The following is a 21,142-nucleotide window of genomic DNA, read 5'->3' as shown; positions in this document are numbered from 1 at the left end:
AGCCATTCGATTTCTTGTTTACAGTTGGAGCTCAGACTCTTAGCACACCTTGCAGATTGCAAAAGCATGCTGGAGGCTTTTAAAATTGGAGGTGATTTTCACTCACGAACAGCTATGAATATGTTTGCCAACGTTAAAGCCGCTGTGGAGAAAGGTGAAGTTCTTCTAGAGTGGGAACCGAAGCCTGGACAAGATTCTCCACCTGCACCTTTACTCAAGGTCAGTGGTACAACACCTGCGAATCTGGAAATTCTATTCACTACTCAAGCTGTCTGCAGGGTGTTTTCTTTGCTTTGTTTTATTTTTATTTTTCCCTCCATCACAGGATGTCTATGCTGCAGAAAGGAGGAAGGCAAAGATGCTAAATTTTTCAATTGCTTATGGAAAAACAGCGAGAGGTCTTTCAAAAGACTGGAAGGTGTGTAAAATGTTGAGGCCTTAGATGTTATAATAAACGGCATTTGTTGTGTGAATGTCTGTGGACCCTGGGGCTTTGCACACAGTCTAGCCCCCACATGGAAAACCTTTCATCTTCAACTCAATATATATAGCAAGCATGCAACTCATCCCATTAGCACACTCTTTTAAGTTAAACCAAGACTTGATGGATTCTGTACCATCATCAGGTAACTACACCAGAAGCCCAAGAAACTGTTAACCTTTGGTACAAAGACAGGCCTGAAGTGCGCAAATGGCAAGAGGCTCAGAAGAAAAGTGCAAGAGACAATCATTGTGTGTACACTCTTTTGGGCAGGGCTCGACATTTTCCAGATGTCAGTTCTACATCTGAGTTTCATAGAGGCCGCATTGATCGTGCTGCTATCAATACCCCTGTGCAGGTATGTTTGTGTGGTGTACTATGCTCTTGCACTGGATTTTCTGATTACACTGAAGCTGCGACGACGCGATGATGAGGAATGGGTTGCATTGGTCTTGTTAGGGAAGTGCTGCAGATGTTGCGATGCTTGCAATGATTGAATTATGGCGCAGTGTCGAACTTAAAGAGCTTGGTTGGAAGCTTCTTTTGCAGGTAGGGTTTTTAGTCGATTCCTTTCTTGAGGCATAGATGGCATAGATACTGTCTCTAACCAGATTCTTACATCTCTGGATGTAGGTACATGATGAGATGATTCTTGAAGGCCCTACAAAAACTGCAGCCTATGCCAAAGATTTAGTGGTAAAGGCTATGTCTCATCCATTTGAAGGTAAAAATATTCTGAAGGTGGATCTTGTTGTAGATGCAAAATATGCTAACAGCTGGTATGCCGCTAAGTAGGTGTTCTAGCAAAGTCCGAGATCAAAAGGAGGTCCTGTGTATTGTAAATTCTATTCTTTTCAACTCATTGCGATGATAGTTTTGTTGTTTTATACATCACTAGAGATCAGAGACACATCTTTCTGGTTTTTTTTGACACAGGCCAATTCAAAAGTTAACTGGCCTCATACGACTGCGTCTGTACTCCCTCTTTCTAAGCAATATTTTGTTTTAAGTTTCATCAAGGCACGTACAAGTGCGCACACCACCATGTTTTTACAGTGTGCTATCAGGCATGCAGTTGTAATCCGCATGCATTTGTGGCAAATACATGGTAACACATTCATAACTTGCATTTCACATTCAGGGCTCTCTCTCTCTCTCTCTCAGTCTAAGATGGTCAGATCTAGGAGAGGCCCTTGAGCTAGGGGGGCAATTCTTTTTGCTTGCCAATCTATCATGCCACGTGGCAGCCTTGAGCGGTGGCATTCCCTCCGTAATCTCGTCTCACTTGTAGTTGAGGCTAGCCTCCCACGAATCACCCCCTCCCCCCTTATCACTGGACCACATTTTGTTACTTTGTACTTCTGTCCTTTCTTGCTGGCGTGATGACACGTATATTTGATTTATTTTGTAGGCTGACTTTTGCTCTAATAGATTATAGACATCAAAAGATCGTCTCTCTCTCTCTCTCTCTCTCTCTCTCTCTCTCTCTCGCGCGCGCGCGCGCTTAGCTACTTTACTCCCTCAAGCTCCAGATTTGCCACCATAGAGAGGGAAGGGGAGGGGGAGGAGAGACCATCCTCATACACATGCGTGTTAGATGAGATTATGGAGTACTCTTACACAGGTGGCACTATTCATCATACAGGAGGAGGCCACCATGAGAGATTCAACAGGCACAACTCACACTACATAGTACAGCCATGATTTGCTCATTTTAGCACCGTCTTGTTATTTATAACGGGATGGCACAATGGCCCACCTCAGGAGGGTTGACATGCATACCACATGGAGTTGCAACCGGAGGGGGAGTACTGTGGATTACGTCATTGGATCCAGAGAGGCCACCCACCTACTTGGCTCTCTCACCATCCCACCCATAGTGATTGGAGTTGACCACACCTATCTTACACTCTCCCTCATTGGTGATGCCACACCCCACACACCATGATCCATTTCACACATGAGTTAGCTCCCTCATACTCTTCAAAGGTCGAGAAGGGACTCCTTATGCTCCACCCCTCTACACTACCACCTATGCTTGCCTCCCACATCACACATGTTCTTCAGAAATCAACCATTAGCTCTTTCTTGCACACCACCCATACATGCCACTGTCCCCCCCCTATGGGTTATGCCACAGATTCGTTGGTGTGGGCGGCAAGTCTAGGAGAGGTCATTGATTGAGAGGCTTGACGCCAGATGAAGACTTATGCGCCAGCTCGTTGCTTTTGAGGAGACACGAGCTAGAGCTTTACCACCTGTTCATGAGCATGGAGGGTGCCAGAACATGGCGCACCCTCTAGGAGTTGTTTGACTACTCCTATTGAGGATCCATAGGTATGGCAGGATTATGCAGAGAGACTGTGAGATGTCGAACCAGCCTCCGATTCCACAACCACCCGGGCCTCGACCCACAAGCTCTTCCTTCTTCTCAATAGAGATGGTCAAGAAGGCCATCCACCGCCTATAGCACCAACGATCATCAGATGATACATGATTACAGAGTGAACGCCTCATTTACGTAGCCGCCACGATAGCCTCGTTGATTGCATATGCATTCAACTGAGCTACAGGAGAGGGTTTTCCAGAGGAGGGGACCAGGTACATCATTGTGTCGATCCACAAATCTGGACACACCTTGGATCCAGGGAATTACAAGACTCATGATTGGCCATACAATACTATATGGGGCAGTTCTTGAAACTGAGTCTAGGTCATACCAGGAGGTTTGAGGGGCCTACGGGCTCTTGGCCATGGAGGGTTCAGGCGAACCTTCTCCACCATCGACCACATCTTTGTTCTGCGCTTCTTCATTGATGGGGCAAAGGTGTCGAACAAGAGGCTTTACTGTTGCTTTCTGGATTTCCGCAAAGCATTTTACATAGCCCCATTGGAGAGGCTCTTTTGACGACTTCATAGTTTGGGGATACCCAAAGATGATATGGGACATCTATGCTCTCTATGAGAGAGTGATTGGGAGAGTTCGTTGCCCAGACGGTATGTTAGAATCTATTGCTATCACCATTGGTGTTAAGCAAGGATGCCCCCTCTCCCGTACCCTCTTTGGACTCTACATCAACGAGGTCTCCAACTATATCCTACAAGCAGGAGGGGTAGGAGTTGACCTAGCAAGTACTCCAATCCACATTATGCTATGTGCTTATGACATTATACTGATCTCAGAGTCACCAAAGGGCCTACACAGCCATTTGAGAGCCTTGGATGAGTTAGGTACAGACAGGGGACTCATAGTGAACCTTGGGAAGACCAAGGTCATAATCTTCCACACGTTTCGATCAGTTCACAAGCAGCCACATTTACAGCAGCAGGAGGACCAGTATAGGTAATCACCTCCTATATCTACTTGGGAGTCACATTCAGTAGTAGACAAGGACCCTTCTCCATGACACCAGCTACCATTGACAGACTTACTCGAGGATATGTAGCATTGGCCATGCTAGAGCGGAGATGCCATCAAGCAAACTTTCAGGAGCCCCACATGAAAGGGTGGCTATTTGACAAATTAGTAACTCCAGCTTTGATGTATGCAGCAATAGTGTGGGCACCCGAATTGACAGATGGCCAGTGGGCACGGATTGAGAGAGCACATGTCTATATGATCTCTTGCTTGTTCGAGGCAAGCACACAGTGCCACATGACATCATCAGGGCAAAGCTTGCCACCCCCCCCCCCCCGGTAGTGGAGACATTCTTTTAGATGGTCTACTTTATCTAGAGAGTGAGAGAGCTCCCGATCGACAGACTTACACGACGAGCATTTGAGTCAGCTCTACAGATAGCAAAGTTTGGGTACAGAGCATGGTACACACAGGTTAGAGCATGGTTCAGAGCACACGGCCTTGACCTTGAGAGTTTGCCACCTTTCCAGTAGTACAACCCCGATTCCCCCCAGCTTCATCTCTCCTGTAGTGGAAGAAACATAGTGACTCGTGACAGGATCTCTGGTAGCTCTATATTAGATAGACTTGGACCACATCTCCCCCCCCCCCCAGCTTCATCTCTCCTGTAGTGAAAGAAACATAGTGACTCGTGACAGGATCTCTGGTAGCTCTATATTAGATAGATTTGGACCACATCTCCCCCCCAGCTCAAGATGTCACACTATAGAGATTATTTTCTTACCATACTGGAAGACGGGTTCATGTAGCGACCACGCTATGTGGACACCTATGTGCCACACAGCTCACGGGTGGCAATTGGTCAACTCAGAGTGTCATCACACTGACTAGAGATCAAGGTGGAGTGAGCTCATGACATTCCCAGTGAGGAGAGAGTCTGTCGAGTATGCAGAGAAGAAGTGGAGAGAGGAGCATTTTGTTTGCAGATACAAAGCTTATGTTGATATTAGAGGCCGATACGAGCCACTATTGAGAGGACAACCTACCCTCCAAGGGGTCATGTACTCTCTAGACATGCACTCTCTAGATCATAGACATCTGGGGCGCTACTTGCTAGACATATTGAGGTACAAGGATACACTTCTGCAACCACCTACAGAGACCTAGGTGGGGGGGGGGGGGGGGGGGGAGACAGTCACAACTTACAGTTTTCTTTCAGAGAGCTACATCCATTCCACTCCTAAACCTAGCGAAGGGAGTCACTCTTCAGCAGGTTGAGGCGAGCCAGGCTAGATGACCCTTGTGTGCTACGAGATGCCAGGCCCCACAACTCCACCACAGACAAATTGAGGAGATCCGGACTCGAGCACATTGAGTTGATAGGAGAGACAAGCTCAGATAATGGCTCACCATTCGCGTCCATTAGGGCAGACCTTGCTCTTGACCCTCCCATGTACTACGTTCTACATCCCCCCATTAGCACAGGATGGAGCTAGCTAGATTGATGCATTTGCATGGTTGCACTACTTTGAGCATATAGACATGCACATATCCCTAGTGCTAGAGCTCCACCCATCCCTATAGATCCCATCATGCACCATAAGTCCTTTTCTTTTATTCTCTATGAGTTTGAATTATTGTCTTTTTCAATAGATAGAGGACATACATGTATATTTGATTTCTCTCATAGGCCGACTTCGGCCTCACATAGACGTTAAAAGTCTCTCTCTCTCTCTCTCTCTCTCTCTCTCTCTCTCTCTCTCTCTCTCTCTCTATACAACAGGAGACACCTAGCCAAAGCACTTACCATGGAGGACATCGACATGATCCGCCAGTGACTGATACCAGATATCTTGGGGTACCGACGGTGATGATGATGTTTTTACCGATGTTTCTACCCTCTTGATCCCTCATGAGAATGTATCTTTGTTTTGCTAGAGAGCTCCTAGTCATCTCCCCATATTGCCCTACAGTTCTATTTTAGCTTTTCTTGCTTTCAATTTCGCTTAGTTCCTTCCGGAAACTTTATTAGATTCCCTCAACTTGTGAATTTTTGGGTCTCATAGGTCATTTTGGCATTTTGAAGACGTAAAATATAATGTTTCAGCTCATTGCATCTCCCTCAAAGCAACCACCCCCCCCCCCCCCCCCCCCCCCCCCCCCCCCCCCCCCCCCCCCCCCAACACACTTTTTTTTTGGGTAATATTTCATTTCATTGCATCTCTCTCAAAGCAACCACCCCTTCCCCCAACACACTTTTTTTTTTTTTGTAAATCATGATTTAATTTGCAAGTGGGAAACCTCAAAACGAGGAAAACCCACAGTAAAAAAGTACAATAAGCGAAGCGTTGTGATGCTCCGAAAGCTAGAAGCATTCAAAGAAAATCCTCAAAGCTTCAAGAGAGAGATCTCCCACATCGTAAGCATAATGCAAGGCTTGTTTGAGCGAAAACTTGAAGTAAGGGAAAGGGTCAATTTGTAATGCTTGAAACATTTGCGAGTTGCGATGGTGCCATATGGTCCACATGACCCAAAATTTGACCCAATTGAAGATCTCAAATTGAGATTGTGGCGGTTGAAGAACTCAAAAAATCCAAAACCGTCTATGAAAAATTCCATATGGGAAACGATGGCGCAGAGCAAAAGACGCATGCCTGATGAAAGTCCGGGATCAGCGCCAATCCCAAATCAAATGCGTAATAGACTCATCAGTCCTAAGACACCGGACACACCGAGCGGAAGCAATGTGTCGTGCATGCAACAAAGCACCAACCATGCATCTCCACAAGAAAATACATTCTTTGAGTGGTAAGTGATTCTTCCAAATGCGAAAGTGTTTTTTCCCACCACAATTGAGATCTGCAGAGTGACCAACAATTGATTTTCATGAGCGACAATCTATGAATCAGACTGTAGCAAGGCATAAACAGACCCATCGGATATGCAATCCTTTCTAATATGGCCGAGATGCCAATCAGAAAGCCGAGAGTCCCCAAGCACTGGAGACACTTGAGAAACGTTGTCAAGTAGCTGTTGAATTTGTTGCCACAAATGTCGATAATGAGCTCTCAACTCATAACAAAGAGCAACAACCATAAAAGAAAGTATATGTCTCGCATTATCCACCACTTGATCAACCTGGCAAACCCCTTTTTGCGAAAAAAAGTAAGCTTGTCGAGGAGAGTGTTGAACCAAAGTAAGAGGGAATGCTTTGCTTCAATGGATGCTCTCCAACCGAAGTGAGTTTCCTGGCAGAGATTGACGACCAAGCCAGGATAAGTGCAAGGTAACAACCTTCCAATCCGCAACAAAAGACGAAGTGAAGGGGCATCTTGGAATATAGCCATCCAACTGCCCAAAAATGACATCAATGACCAAAAGATTGCGCGAAAATGCCATCACATAAATGTGAAACCATGAGCATCCATGGCTGTCGCTAGTCGACTAGCGTAGACAAAAGCATAGATTTTCAAGCCAAAACATGCCGACGTAAATCCAGAATATTAATCCCTCCTAGCCGCCTAGGCGTGCATAACTTATCCATTGATAGAAACCTCAATCCTTTCTTGTGGGAGGAAGTACGCCAGAAATGTTCCAGCATACATGACATAAGAGACCCAAGGTGCCGCTACGGCCATCATGAAAGTGGTAAATAGAACTGCACATAGGCCATCATTATGCTTTGGACAATTTTGAGTCGCCCATGCAATGGCCAGGTCGACAGTTTCCAATAGCTAAGCTTTAAGTGCATTCTTTGGAGCATCCAATCAAGTTTCTGCGTTGTAGACACATTCCAACCTATTGGATATCTCAGATTGCGTACTATGGTTTGAGGGGAAACAATCTCCCCTGGCCATAAAAGCCTATGCCAATCGAATTCCTTCAGAGGCATCAACTTGGATTTACAAAAATTAACATGCAGTCCAGTTGCTAGGCCAAATAAATGCAGAGCGTGCATAATTTGTTGTACATCGTCCTTAACGTTTTTGGGCTTGAAAATAGAGTCATTAGCATATGCCTTGCCGATAAATTTCTTTCTAGATGGTAGAGCAAGACCATGCAGATGACCCGAGGAAGTGAGAGCCTCAAGATATGACAACAAGGAGTGGGAAGCAATTGCATAAAGCAAAGCACTGAGAGGACACCCTTGGCTGATCGAGCGTCGTAGATTCCAAGCATCTGTGATAGAACCACTCAACAGACTTGCAAAAGTGCTCTGAGTGTACAGGAGAAAGACCACTTGCAAAATTTTTGGCCCAAATCCTAGCCTTTGCATTGTTTTTGCGATATAATCCCATCTTGTTGAGTGTATTTCACATATTCCATGCCTATGATTCCATCCCATAAAACAATGTCAAAAGCCTTTTCAATGTCAACTTGCCTAACCAACACATCTTGCGATATAATCCCATAAAACAATGTCAAAAGCCTTTTCAATGTCAACTTGCCTAACCAACACATCTTGTTGAGTGTATTTCACATATTCCATGCCTATGATTCCATCCCATAAAACAATATCAAAAGCCTTTTCAATGTCAACTTGCCTAACCAACGCATCTTGTTGAGTGTATTTCACATATTCCATGCCTATGATGACGTTCGCCAAATTCCCAACGAGGTATGAAACCATACTAGGATTGATGAAGTCCTTCATGCACATAATCCTTAATGCGGCTGACTATCATTTTGGCCATCAACTTGTAGACTACCTGCATAAGGGTGATAGGCCGCCAATGGGGAAATTGATTACAAAAAACTTGCTTTGGCAGTAGCTTGAGCAGCCTCTCCTCCCAAGAAAGGGGTACATCTTGCTTCTCCCAAGCCATATTCATCATTAGCAATAAAGGTTCCCTAAGGTATTCCCAAAAGGAGAGGAAGAACGCAACAGGACGCCCATCCCAACCAAGAGATTTCCATCTTTCTAAATCTTGCAAACTTGTATGCAACTCTGCCTGAGTGAACGCAACCTTTAAATCTTGTGCTTGTTGTATAGGGATAATTGAGCCACATGAGACAAAAAGATTGCGTGCCTGTCTTGCTTCTTGGGTAAGAGGGGGCGGTGCTTCAAAGATCTTTCCATAGTGCGCAACGAAAGACTCCTTGCCAACTACTGCGAGGAAGATGTTCATTCGCCAGAGAAAAGCTCAACTCTTTTGATGTCCTCAGATCGACGAGAATGATGGTAGTGCTTGAAAAACTGCTTGGAAGCACATCCTTTATCAACAAAAGTATGTTGCCTTGCACGTGTTCTCCATTTAGCCAATTTTCGCTCATCATTATGCCGCATAGTAGTACGGGCTGAAATTAATGCATTAAATTCAGTTTCCGAAAGCATGGAGGAATTAGCCATACACATCAATCTTTGGCAGGTGTTCCTTGCCTGTTGTACATCTCTCCGCAATTAAGACATAAAATGCTTGCCATAATCGCTAATAACACTCTGGATCTGCATAACAAAGCAGAACCACGCAACATCCATCTCTATGTACATATGGGAGGTCAGAGGAAGGATTATGTCCACAATCATTGCACGAAAAACGTCATACTTTAGATATGCATTATTGACATGTAAAAGTCGTTTTTTGGGTTGAGAAGCAACATCCGTATATGGGCCAAAGTGTAAAACCAAACATATAGGAGCACGATCCAAAATGCATAAAGTGTAGTCGACCCTCATATCACACACAAGTGTCACACTGCTATCTGTTAAAAAGATACCAACGATGAAGGCGAGCTCGATAAGGGGATCAAACATTATGTTGAAAGGTAAACCCTGGATTCCCATCATGCAAAAGTGGCCACATATCCAATGCATTACAGGAACGCATCATAAGATTCCATGCCTGACGTTCCATAAGCAACATGTGTGACTGGGAGTAGTATTCTCTGCAGCAACTGGCGCATAATTAAAATCTCCACAAAGGAATGCATCAGAACGCCAATTGTACACGGATATCTCTCCATTATCTTGCACGATCATTAGAAGTTGTAAAAGCATAAACCCTTCCTAATTCAAAGACTTCCCCATTAGCAATACATTGAACCATCATCCATTTGGGTCATTATAAGCAATAATTGGTTGTAATTCATGCCGAACAAGCATAAGCACTCCCAAGTAATTGGTATTCTTTAATATTGTTTGACCTTGGTTCCACACATGATTTCATAACTATGGAGTTAGACGCAAGCTTTAATTTCATGCTCATGAAATGGGAGAAGCTATACCAAATGATGGAGCTTTGAAAGGCGAATAGGTCCTAGTTACTTTGTTGATTGGGAAGCTTAGACTTCGTGTGTCAGGGTATATATGGACTGAGAAAATTTCCTAATTTCTCCACTTAAAGTAGAGATGTTTTGTAGGGGGTGCCATGGTTTGACCATATAGAAGCTCTTATAAATGGATTTGTTTAATTTTTGTGTAGAGGTCAGGAGGACATGATATTCCTATTATATCTCATGAGCGTCTAGAACCCATCTCTCCTCCCAGCCTTTGTCGCTTATATAGGCGACTCCCAAGCTTAGTTCACACTAGCCCTGGCCTCTAGTCCTTGGTCTGACATTACTCCTCCCTTGGAGGAGCGTTTCCTTCTTCAAAAACAAAAGTGGAAAATTTCTTCTTAAGAATATTAATGTTTTTCCAAGTGGCACCTTCTTCATGTCTGTCTTTCCACTTGACTAATGTTTGTCGATGCACATGTACGTAGATCATGATAGTCGAGAATATGCTTAGGTTCATGCGGCTGGGTTGGAGGCTCAATGAAATCTTCCAAAATCTGTTGATCAATGACATTGACGTCCCTATGCAAGCGTTTACATAAATGACTTACATGAAATACTGGATAAATGTGACGGTGCGTAGGTAATAAGAGTTTGTAGGTCATATCTTCAACTTGCTTGAGTATTTTAAAAGGCCCACAATATAATTGAAGTGTTGCCCGGTCTTCAGATTTTCTGAATGCTCTCGCACATTTAAAAATACCTCTTCCCCTTTCGAGAAGGTAACTTGCTAATGTTTCTCAATTGCATACTTTTTGTACAGATCCTATGCTTGTTGAACATTTTGACAAGAAAGTCTCAACATTTCCATGTGGTTTTGGAGAAAATCCTTGATCTGCTGAAGTTTCTCAATTGCCAACCCCACCATAATTGGTGACCTAGGTTGAAAACCATACATAAGCATGAAAGGACTAAAACCAATTGTCACATGCTTGGCACAATTGTAAGCAAACTCGAGAATAAAGAGATAATCTTTCTAGTTTGATTTCTTTTTACTAATGTATGCCTTTCGCATAACCTCTAGCACTTGTTCAATTCGACCATCCGTTTCACGATGATTTGCAGTATTGATGTTGAGTTGTGTACCCAATCGTTTAAACGAAGCCCTCCAAAAATGAATGTTAAACTTGGGATCACAATCACTCACGTATTGTTGGGCAACTTGTAGAGCCAGTACAAATTGTCAACAAATAATTGAGATAACCCAAGAGTTTTAATTGTGGAATTGGTTGAAAAAAACTTACAAATTTAGTCAACTGATCTCACCTAGATTGAGTCATGACCTCGTACAGTGGTTGGCAAACCCACAATAAATTCCATAGAGATACTTTTTCATTCACCATTAGGAATCTCCAATGGATGCAAGAGATGTCCTGCTTTTAAGCACTCCACTTTATTGACTTGACATTTTTGGTAATGCAAGACAGTTTTGAACATACCCGTGTAAACTTGGCCAATAAAACTATCGTCATACGAGTGAATAATTTTTCTTTATGCATGGATGCTTTGCACTAGGACTGTCATGACATTCATAAAGAATTTGGCACCAAATTTCTACGTTCTTCAATACATAAACTCTCCCCTTGTGGAGTAGTTACACATCACCTGTGGAAAAGTTCTTCCATCTCTACACTCATCACTCAAAAGAGAAGAATTGGGTGTGGAGGTTAAAGACACACTACCAACACTGGAGTGAGAAGGATCAGGCATTTTCACGTGGCTCTACACTTTGGAGTATGTTTCATCCACATATTTGCCCTTTAGAGATTCCAAAAACTCATTTTGAAGCGCTATGAAAAGGAGTTGATCTCAGGCATACAACTAAGAGCATCAACTACCACCAGAGCTTTGCATCATACTCTTGAAGAATCTTGTCCCACTTGGATTTTTGACCCTTCAAATCAGTTTATTGTGTAAACCATAATATACTTTCATAGTCAAACACAATCTCAATCTGAGCCCCATACAAATAAGCCGGAGGCGGATCGCGTGAGCTTGTACAAATAATGTCGCAACGTTTTCAAAGCAAACACTATTGCATATAGTTTTCTTTCATAAATATAATAATTCTACTATGCAAAATCAAGATTTTTGCTTACAAATGCAATTGTTCTTCTCTCTTGTAGAAGGACTGCTCCAATAACACGATTACTAGCATCCGCTTCTAAATTGGTTTCAGAGGATCCACAATAGCTAAATTAGGAGCTTAGTAGAAGCTGTAGCTAATGTATTCTTAAGCGCATCAAAATGTATTCTTCAGCGCATCAAAATTTTGTTGTTGAGATCCTCATCGATGAAAGATTTTTCCATTGGTTTTCAGTTGGTTCGTCGTCATCGGAACAACAATATGAGCATAGTTTTTAATGAACCATTAGTAAAAACATGCAAATCCCAATAAAATCTGTAGCTCTTTCAGATTGTTTGGAGAAGGCTCTCTCCTTATGGCACCCACTTTGAATTTGTGTATATGTAGCGTGGCAATTGAAATCACATGCCTCGAATAGTAAATTTTCTCCTTGAGAAAATTACACTTGGATTTCTTAGCATATAATTTATTTTGTTGTAACACTTCAAAAACCTGCTTGAGATGTTATACACTAAAATGTCATCAAGGAAAACCATAACAAACTTGCGTAGATATGGTTTCAATACATTGTCCATAAGTGTTGTCGTGCCGTGGCACGTACATAATGTGAAATGAAAACATTCACCTTACTTTTTACACTTTTCAATGCATGGGAATAAAAACAATAATATACATATTGTGATATATACTAAAGCGTCTATTATGGTAATTGTCACATACATACCTATCTGGGGGGCCGTGGCCCTCGATGTGGTACTGTTGTGTGTTTTTACACTCGATAAGATTCCTATTTCAAAAACTGCCAAATATAGCAATTGACAGACGACGACGTAAAATTGCATAGAAAGTGATCCAAAATGAAATATTGATGAATAATGATGCGTACCTATGATTTTTTTGTTTATGTCAGTGATCCCACATATTTTAGGGATATTTCTAACTCTGTTTGAGACTTTTCACACGAAAAATGGTCTTTTGTGGATTAAAAATGACCTAGAAATGGCCTAGTTTTGGTCCAAAGTGGAAAAATGGCCCAAAGATTGCCATATCAGTTGAAAATGCCGTTGGGAAAAGAGAGAGAGAGAGAGAGAGAGAGAGAGAGAGAGAGAGAGAGAGAGAGCTGCTTTTAAGTGAAGAAACTTGCAATTTTTCCACCATGGTGCAATTGCTTTCCTGGTTGCTCAATCTATGTGTAGTGTAGTCCCACCTCTTCACAATCTTGTATCTGAGCTTGTGAAGGAGAGAATTAGGGTTTCTCCTTATCAAAATGGTGTGTGGGTTTAAATTTAAAAGCTCTCAAACCTCTGTAAAATCAGAAATTGGTTACCATGAAGGTGGAAGCTCGTGTATTCCTTTCAATTGTTTGAAGTTACGACTATGTAATTGGGGGCGAGGCTACATGATTCCATGAAAGAGGTTTGGGTTTTGATTGGGATTTGTGCTTGTATGAGAGTTGATATTTCATGGCTGAAACTTTAATGTTTTTAATTGATCTTTTGATGTGAAATTGAAATTGATTTGGTGATCCTTTCATCACAATCTCGACTACAAAAACAAGCAGATTTTCAGCACGATAGGAAAGATAGTTTGTGACTTTTCTGTCATGAACACTCTTAGATTTAAAACCATGTTTAGGAAGAGGGTTGGTGATTTTTCATAAACACTTCTATCACAAAGTGTTTGTGATTCTCATCACGAACTCTCACAGCCAAAGGTTTCACACCTTCCCGGCTAGACCGCACACAACTTGACATTTTTGGTGAACCCGACGCGAAGTGGCTGGGGTAAGGATTTTTGATGATATAAAGTTAGATGTACATGATGTGATTCTAGCAAGGAATAGTAAATATAGAGTCAAATAAACTTCAGTTATCCAAAGTGATGTAGATGGAAGAAGCAGTGGGGATTGCATTGGGTGCAATGTACGAGAAATGTAATGCCTTTGAGGGTTATGACCCAAGAGGCTTTCTTGAGTGCTATGCAATGGAGATGAGGGATGAAGGGGTTCCTGACAGATTTATGATTATGTCCATTCAACAGTTGGTGGATCCAGATTTCTATCATTTTGTATAAGAGATTGCAAGCAAATGTAGAGACAATTGGAATGATTTTTCTAATGCTTTTTTAGAAGAAACCTTGGAATTTATGCAAAGCGAAATGGAATGTATTGCTTCAATGGATGCATATGTCATATATGATGTTAAAAATGAGGATTTTATACAAGTGCCATGCTATGCAAGCAATCACAAGAAAAGATGGAAATTGTAATAGATGAGTGCCTTCAACAAAATAAGCCGTTTCTATATGTGAAAGATAAGGACATAATGAGATTTTTTAATGCAAAACTTGGTATCTCATTTGTGGAAAACGATCTTTGTATTTCCTTGGGTGATCATAACTAGTTTCCTTGTAGATTTATGGTGAAAGATGTTATTGATGACACCACGTCTAAGAAAGATGTTCATGTAAACTCAATTTCACGTGGTTGTTCATTCGACTTGAATGCTTCTTGTGATGCATATAATTCTTCTAGTGAACTAGTTACACAAAGTATGTCTTGTTATGAAAGACTTGATGACAAAGATCCTTCAAATATGTCATGGATCAAGGAAGTAGCAAAGAAAGTGAAGATGGTTTGACTGCTATTGAGGGTGATTTGTGCCTTGAAGAGATTTTCAAAGTGCTAAACGGATGGAGTACTTGTTCTACCAAAATACAAAATTTTGTCGTTGATAGTTAAAATAGATCAATCATGTCATGAATTGGGACAACAAGACCAAAAGGACATGGAGCTTATGGCTCTTTTAAATGATGCTTTGGAGGAATTTCAAGCACAGAAAGAAGGGGATGAGCATGAGGTAGAGCTTATGATATTCATGGATGAGGTTTTACATGATTTCATGCCTACAAGAGAAGTTATGCATGTAGTTTATAAGGCACCAAATGAGGTAATGGATAATATGGAGCTTGATGATCCAGGGATGCATGCGGAAATTTTGGATACTAGAGGGGGTGATGTAAATGTGCGCTCCTTGTCGCACTGTCGAAGCAAAGGACTTGCCGATACACCGTGTACGAGCCACAAATGGCTCTAAGCACACAACAAGCCTAAACTAGCAAGCTCAAGAGAGCAAAGGGTGTGTCACTCACCGCTCTACGCTCGCCTTCGTGGTGGATTCCTCGCCGCGATGAAGAAGAAAAGCTGCAGTCCTGCCGCACTCAACCGCTTCGTCGCCGTCGTTCCTTCGTAATGCTCGATCGCACACACACTCTCCCTCTCTCTCTCTCTCTCACATACACACACACACACACACAAGGAGGTGAACAAGAAGAAGATGGAGATGGAGATGGAGCAAGAGCACTCTTCTATTGCACAAATGAGAGAATAAGTGAATTTTAGGTTTAGTTGGCTTTTATATGAGCTCACCCCATTCACACTTGGGAGCCCATGCTTAGCCAACTAATCCCTTGAATGTCCCAGTTAGAGTGCGCTTCTCATCGGCGATCACTCTTACCCTTTTCCTATTGGTCCGACAAGCCCGGTACCTGACTCTACCAAATACATAATACACGTCCGTCGTAGGTGATGGGGTGTCCGTGAGCCGTGAGGGTTAACATGCCCCCCTTCCTGATGTAGATTCCGTCCTCGGAAGCTATTGAGTTGAAGCTCGTTCGTCGAGGTGGAAGAGCATTTCAAATGAATGTCCTTAGCCTTCTTTAGTCACTGCAAAATCAAACAACATTGGCACAGTAATTGCATTCTCATAAGTGATTAAAAAGCATATGCAGTTTTAGGTAGACAAATTGATTGGTAAAAGAATTTCAAACAATTTGTCAGCAATGAACATAAAATTGCAATGTAATCAAATGCATAAACAGATGTAAAGATAAAAAATTACACAAGTCTGGGGTCGCTAATTTGATGGTTGAAAGGCACTACAGATCGAATATTAATACCATGGGTAAGTTTCTTAATTTTTTGTGGTCAATTAAGTTGGTTAATCGCGAGAGCCAAGTATTCATGTTCGAGAGCTGACTAGAGGCTATATCTAGAAGACCTTGTAGTTAAGCTACCATAAAAGGAATTTCTCATGAAATCATCCCCTGACTGATTACTTTTTCTTTGACCCCCCAAAGTCTTTTCACAATGATTCAATTTGATGTGTGTGCTTATTTTGTATGCCTTGGGTTTTTTGCTTTTCAAGGAAAAGCGCCCACACTGGGAACCTCTAGGGCTCTAGTACCATAGGCAATACATGTGAGTGAAGTACCAAATCAAGCTGAGATTTCTCTTGCAGCTTAAGATTTTATAGTGTGGCACTTTGATTTTTTGTTTGTTCATTTTCAGCATTTTAATTTTGTAACTTTGGGGGGTCATATAACACTGATACACCTCCCAAGGCTCATCACACTAGTAAAGTCCCTTTATAATACTTAAGCGAAAGGTCAATAGGGTCAAGCCCACTAGAAAGCCCTAGTACATTTCACACAATGCTGCCTAAATCGGATTAAGAACCTAAGTAACCATTGATTATTAGGAAGGCATTCCCCATGGTATTAAGAGAAGATCTCTAACACCTAACTTGGTCAAACTAGCTTAGTCGGACTGGTTGATTTTTAAACCTAGACAAGTGATTATGACAAAAAATTACATTGAATTAAATGTTTGTTACTAAGCAAATGTGCTGGATATTATCCTACCAATCACAATCAAAGCAGACAATCATAGATGCAAAAAAGATAAGGGGCCATGCTAATGGACAAGAAACACCTGTTTGTGTCGATGGTCGCGCTTGAATTGAAGAGTGAGTCGAGATAAAGATTTCATGAAAGTCCAAATCCTATCAATAGCAACACGCTCCTGTACACACTAGGAAACAAAAGGAATACCTCCAGGAGGCACATTAGTGGGAAAAGGTACCAACACTTATTGAACACAACAAAAAACATAAGGAACCCTAACCTAATTATTTGCACTCCCCCTAGAGAGTCAAGGGAATAGGATATTGTAGAGGTTGGGGGGAAACCCTAAGGCTAAACCCCTATCCTCGTCGTCGAGATAAAAAAAGTCATCATCCATGAGACCATATGTGCCATCCGTGTAGTCTTGTAAATTTTCTTCTTCATCATAGGTGCCCATGTTTACTAAGAAGGTCACTAGACGCCTATAGTCATCTTGGTCAAAAGGGTAGGCTTGTGCAATGGGAGAAACGCTCTCTACTAAGTATGGATCAGACGTGGTCAAGAGACGTATCAGCCATTCTAACTCCTTAAAATTCCTCTCACATGCTAGCGTACCTATCAAATCCCATTCACATGCAAGCACTGGAAAGACCATGTGAAATATTTGTGAAAAGTAACGAGGGTACCTCTCACCCAAGGCAGGAGTGGATGACTCTAGCGTACTAGCCATATCTGTACACGCAAATAGATGATGGTTAGAGTGCAAATATTACAAGGGTCGTGTTCTTGTGCATAATTTGTTTTTATGATTTGTGTTATGGCTCTTGCTCTTTTACTTTTTTTATCTTGTTTTTGTGAGTATAAGGCTTTATATATACATTCCCTAAGATTGGAGATTAAGAGGTCAGGGAGAAAGGTTGAGAGGGAAGCAAGTGAATAATGGATGTCCACAAACACTCCCCCCTTCCTTGGGTAGATCATACCGTTTGAAATGATGTCGTCACCCTTTGAAACCAATTGTTCCAGTTGGTAATAGGTGAGGTTTTTTGCCAGTAGTTTTCTATTACCATAGGTGCCTCGTCAAGTTGCAACGGTGGTAAGGTACTCTCCCAAGATCGAACTTGAAGTGGTTCATCAGGTGATTCTTGAACACTGGGAGGTGTGGATTCTTTTGTAGCTTCATGGAGGTCCACTACTATAGATGGAGGTTGTGTAGAAGCTTTTACCTCTATGGATGTATTACATGAGGAGCTAGAAGCTTCATGGAACTCCCCCCCTCCTGAGCTAGGTGGAATAAATTGGTTTTGCCTTGGAGCCCAAACTAGCTCTGGACTAAGTGTGTAGCATTCTGTGATCTTTCCCTTCCCACGGTCTGCCATTGGCTTTAGAGTTACACTGTTTGACTCATATGGGTTTGTTGTCGATAGGGAAGGACACATTTTACGTTTAGGTACCCAAATTTGCTCATTTCCATCATAGTAGCCTTGGGCTTCTAATAGTTGTTTTGGAATCCATCGTGATTTGGTCTTGACTCTCCTAGGGCGCGCTCTTGGTTTTTCGGGGAAATTTTTTCTTGGAATGGATGGGATGGTTGAGGTAGTTGGAAGTAAGGCCTTGGGGACCCATTGATATGTACTCTTAGGTCGTGCAGGTTGAGTACTTGCAATATAACTGCTTGCTGCAACTACAAGTGTTGAAGTGCTAGGTTCATGGGTAGCCGGCAAAGACAAGTTAACCACCTTGGCTTGTGAATGTTGGCTATCCTTCAACTTTGCTAGAGTTTGCAACGTAGGTGACTTTACTTGAATGATAGGGGTAAGAGTCGGTGGTCGCGTCGTGACACTACCAGTATCCCAATCAATAGTGCATTTGGTTGCCAACATCCACGTGCATCCCAGGTTTACGTTGCCTTCCATAGCTCCTGCGGGCATGACTAGAAACCTCTGCACTATGCTGCCATTGTCATAGACAATAGGGGTTTGAAGGGCTCCAAGAATAGCAGTTTTCTTTTTATTAATTCCCTTGACTTGCATCGTAGTCAGGGATAGGGTCGGTTTCCCTAATTGACACCAAACTCCATAGGATAACAAATTGTGTTTAGCTCCCGTATCTAATAAGGCATTGTATAGTACTTTCCCATAGGGGCTATTTAGCTCAATTGGGTATCGTAGGGGTGGCTCAGATTATAATGAGTCGTCATATGTGTCCTCGAAAAATGCTTGCCTGATTCCCAGATTAGCCTCTCGTTGGCGTCTAAGACGTTGTTGTCGTTCTCGAGCCTCAACTCTAGCTTGGATTTTTTTGAGCTCTGCTTGTTCCTTGGCAGCCTTCTTTTGATGGATGGCTTGCAACTCTTCCTGGCTTAGAGGATCATAATATCTTTTGAATTTACTCCCATTAAGGAATCCAATGGTTTCAACTCCATCTAGAGTCTCCACACGAATGGTACCTTGCGGGGTAATTTCAAACACTCGATATGGTCCCTTACCAGCGTATTTCAATTTCTTCTTTTCATTACTTACCCCGTACATAAGAACTTTATCACCAACCTTGATGTCTTTATCCTTTAAATGGCTATCAAATCACTTCTTTCTCCTATCCTTCTCCACTAGAGCATTTCACACAGCTAATTGCCTCTCTTCATCTAGCCTTTCCAAGTTATATAATCGCTCCACTAAGGGGTTACCATCCCAACCTTCTTGAGAAGCTACTTGAAGACTAGGAATGACAAACTCCCATGGCATAACTGCTTCTTGGCCATACACTATCTTAAACGGTGTGCAATTAATAGCAACTTTATACGCAGTACGATAAGCCCATAAAGCTGATGTAAGCTTTAGGTCCCAATCAGTGCGATGAGCGTCAACTGTCTTTGTCAAAATGGAGATGAGAGTTTTGTTGGTACTCTCAGCTTGGCGATTTGCTTGGGGATAATAGGGTGTAGACTTGTGGTGAGATATCATGAAGTTTGATGTGAGTTCTTTTATTACTTCATTTATAAAATGAGTTCCATTGTCACTCACAAGTTCAAAGGGGCATCCAAAACGTGTGATAATGTTCTCAAAGAGGAACTTAGCTGTTGTTTTTGCATCCACTTTTCGTGTTGCTTTTGCTTCAGCCCATTTGGTTACATAGTCGGTAGCCACAATGATATATCGTGATTGCGTGTTACGTGCAGCCGGACTAATCGGTCCTACAAAGTCTAAGCCCCACTTTTCAAATGGTTGGGTTACCTTGATGGGATGTAGAGGCATCCTATCCCCTCTTTGTGGCTTCTTGAAGCGTTGGCATTCATCAGATCCCTTTGCAAAAAGTGACTGTAAGATCTTTCGGGCAGTCAACTTTCCTGAAAAGTGACCGCCAGCTACGCCCATGTGTGCCTCTTGTAGAATATATAAATACTCATCCTCGCGGGCACAGCGTCTAAGAACATCATCTTTTCCTCTCTTATAGAGAGTTCCCGCCAGTAAGCAATAGGGTTCGCATTCCTTGATTAATTTTCGAGCTATATCTTTTCGCAGCTCTTTGGGTGGAAAACCATTAACTAAGAAGTTAACAATCTTTTCACTCCATTCAGGCATTGTCTCAACAATGCACAAAGGAGTATCAGGCAATTCATCATCAACCCCCGTAGGAGCTTCGCCATTAGGGATACGAGATAAATGATCCTCGATGACATGTTTTCTCCCAGGCCTCACAACAACGGTGAAGTCAAACTCAAGAAGAATTAACAACCATCGTGTAATTCGATCTGTGGAACACGGCTTGTTTACCAAATATAGCAGTGCTTGATGATCCACATAAAACACAAACTTGGTAGCAAGAATGTAATAGCGAAATTTCTTTACTGCGTAAATCATAGCTAGACCTTCGCGCTCTGTAGTAGTGTAGTTCATCTCGGCATCATTTTATTGGCGATTTGCAAAGCTAATAGGGTAGTCCGATTTATGTTCTCCTGGTTGAGTTAGAACATACCCAATAGCAAAATTTGATGCATCAATATGCACATGAAAAGGTACATTTCAATCAGGTGTTCGCAGGATTGGAGCACTTGTTAGGGCCTTCTTTAATAACTCATAAGATTGATGACATTCTTCCGTCCAGTAAAACTCGATAAGAAGCTTGTACAATGGACGCGCTATCTCGGCAAAGTTTAAAATAAACCTTCGATAATAACCAACGTGGCCCATAAATCTTCGAACTCCTTTATAGTTAGTAGGTGGTGGCAAATCGGCAATGGCTTTAATCTTACTCTCAT

The 21,142-nt window shown here is 42.2% G+C and overlaps 1 protein-coding gene across 1 annotated transcript in view; it reads left to right on the top strand.

Annotated features, from left to right (window-relative positions):
- Positions 1-1,496, top strand: part of LOC147456790 (DNA polymerase I B, chloroplastic/mitochondrial-like) — an 89,168-nt gene extending 87,672 nt beyond the window's left edge. The window contains exons 8-12 of the mRNA XM_086511922.1: positions 25-219; positions 326-418; positions 627-839; positions 941-1,030; positions 1,115-1,496. Of these exons, the coding sequence (XP_086368048.1) occupies positions 25-219; positions 326-418; positions 627-839; positions 941-1,030; positions 1,115-1,276 (753 nt within the window). The 3' untranslated portion in view covers positions 1,277-1,496. The remainder of the gene's footprint in view (positions 1-24; positions 220-325; positions 419-626; positions 840-940; positions 1,031-1,114) is intronic.
- The last annotated feature ends 19,646 nt before the right edge of the window (positions 1,497-21,142 follow it).

The sequence above is a fragment of the Adiantum capillus-veneris genome, chromosome 5, assembly GCF_014529385.1.
Source record: "Adiantum capillus-veneris isolate H3 chromosome 5, ASM1452938v2, whole genome shotgun sequence".
NCBI classification, from domain to species: Eukaryota; Viridiplantae; Streptophyta; class Polypodiopsida; order Polypodiales; family Pteridaceae; genus Adiantum; species Adiantum capillus-veneris.
Note: the sequence above shows the minus strand (reverse complement) of the source record. Positions and strands in the feature narration are given on the sequence as shown.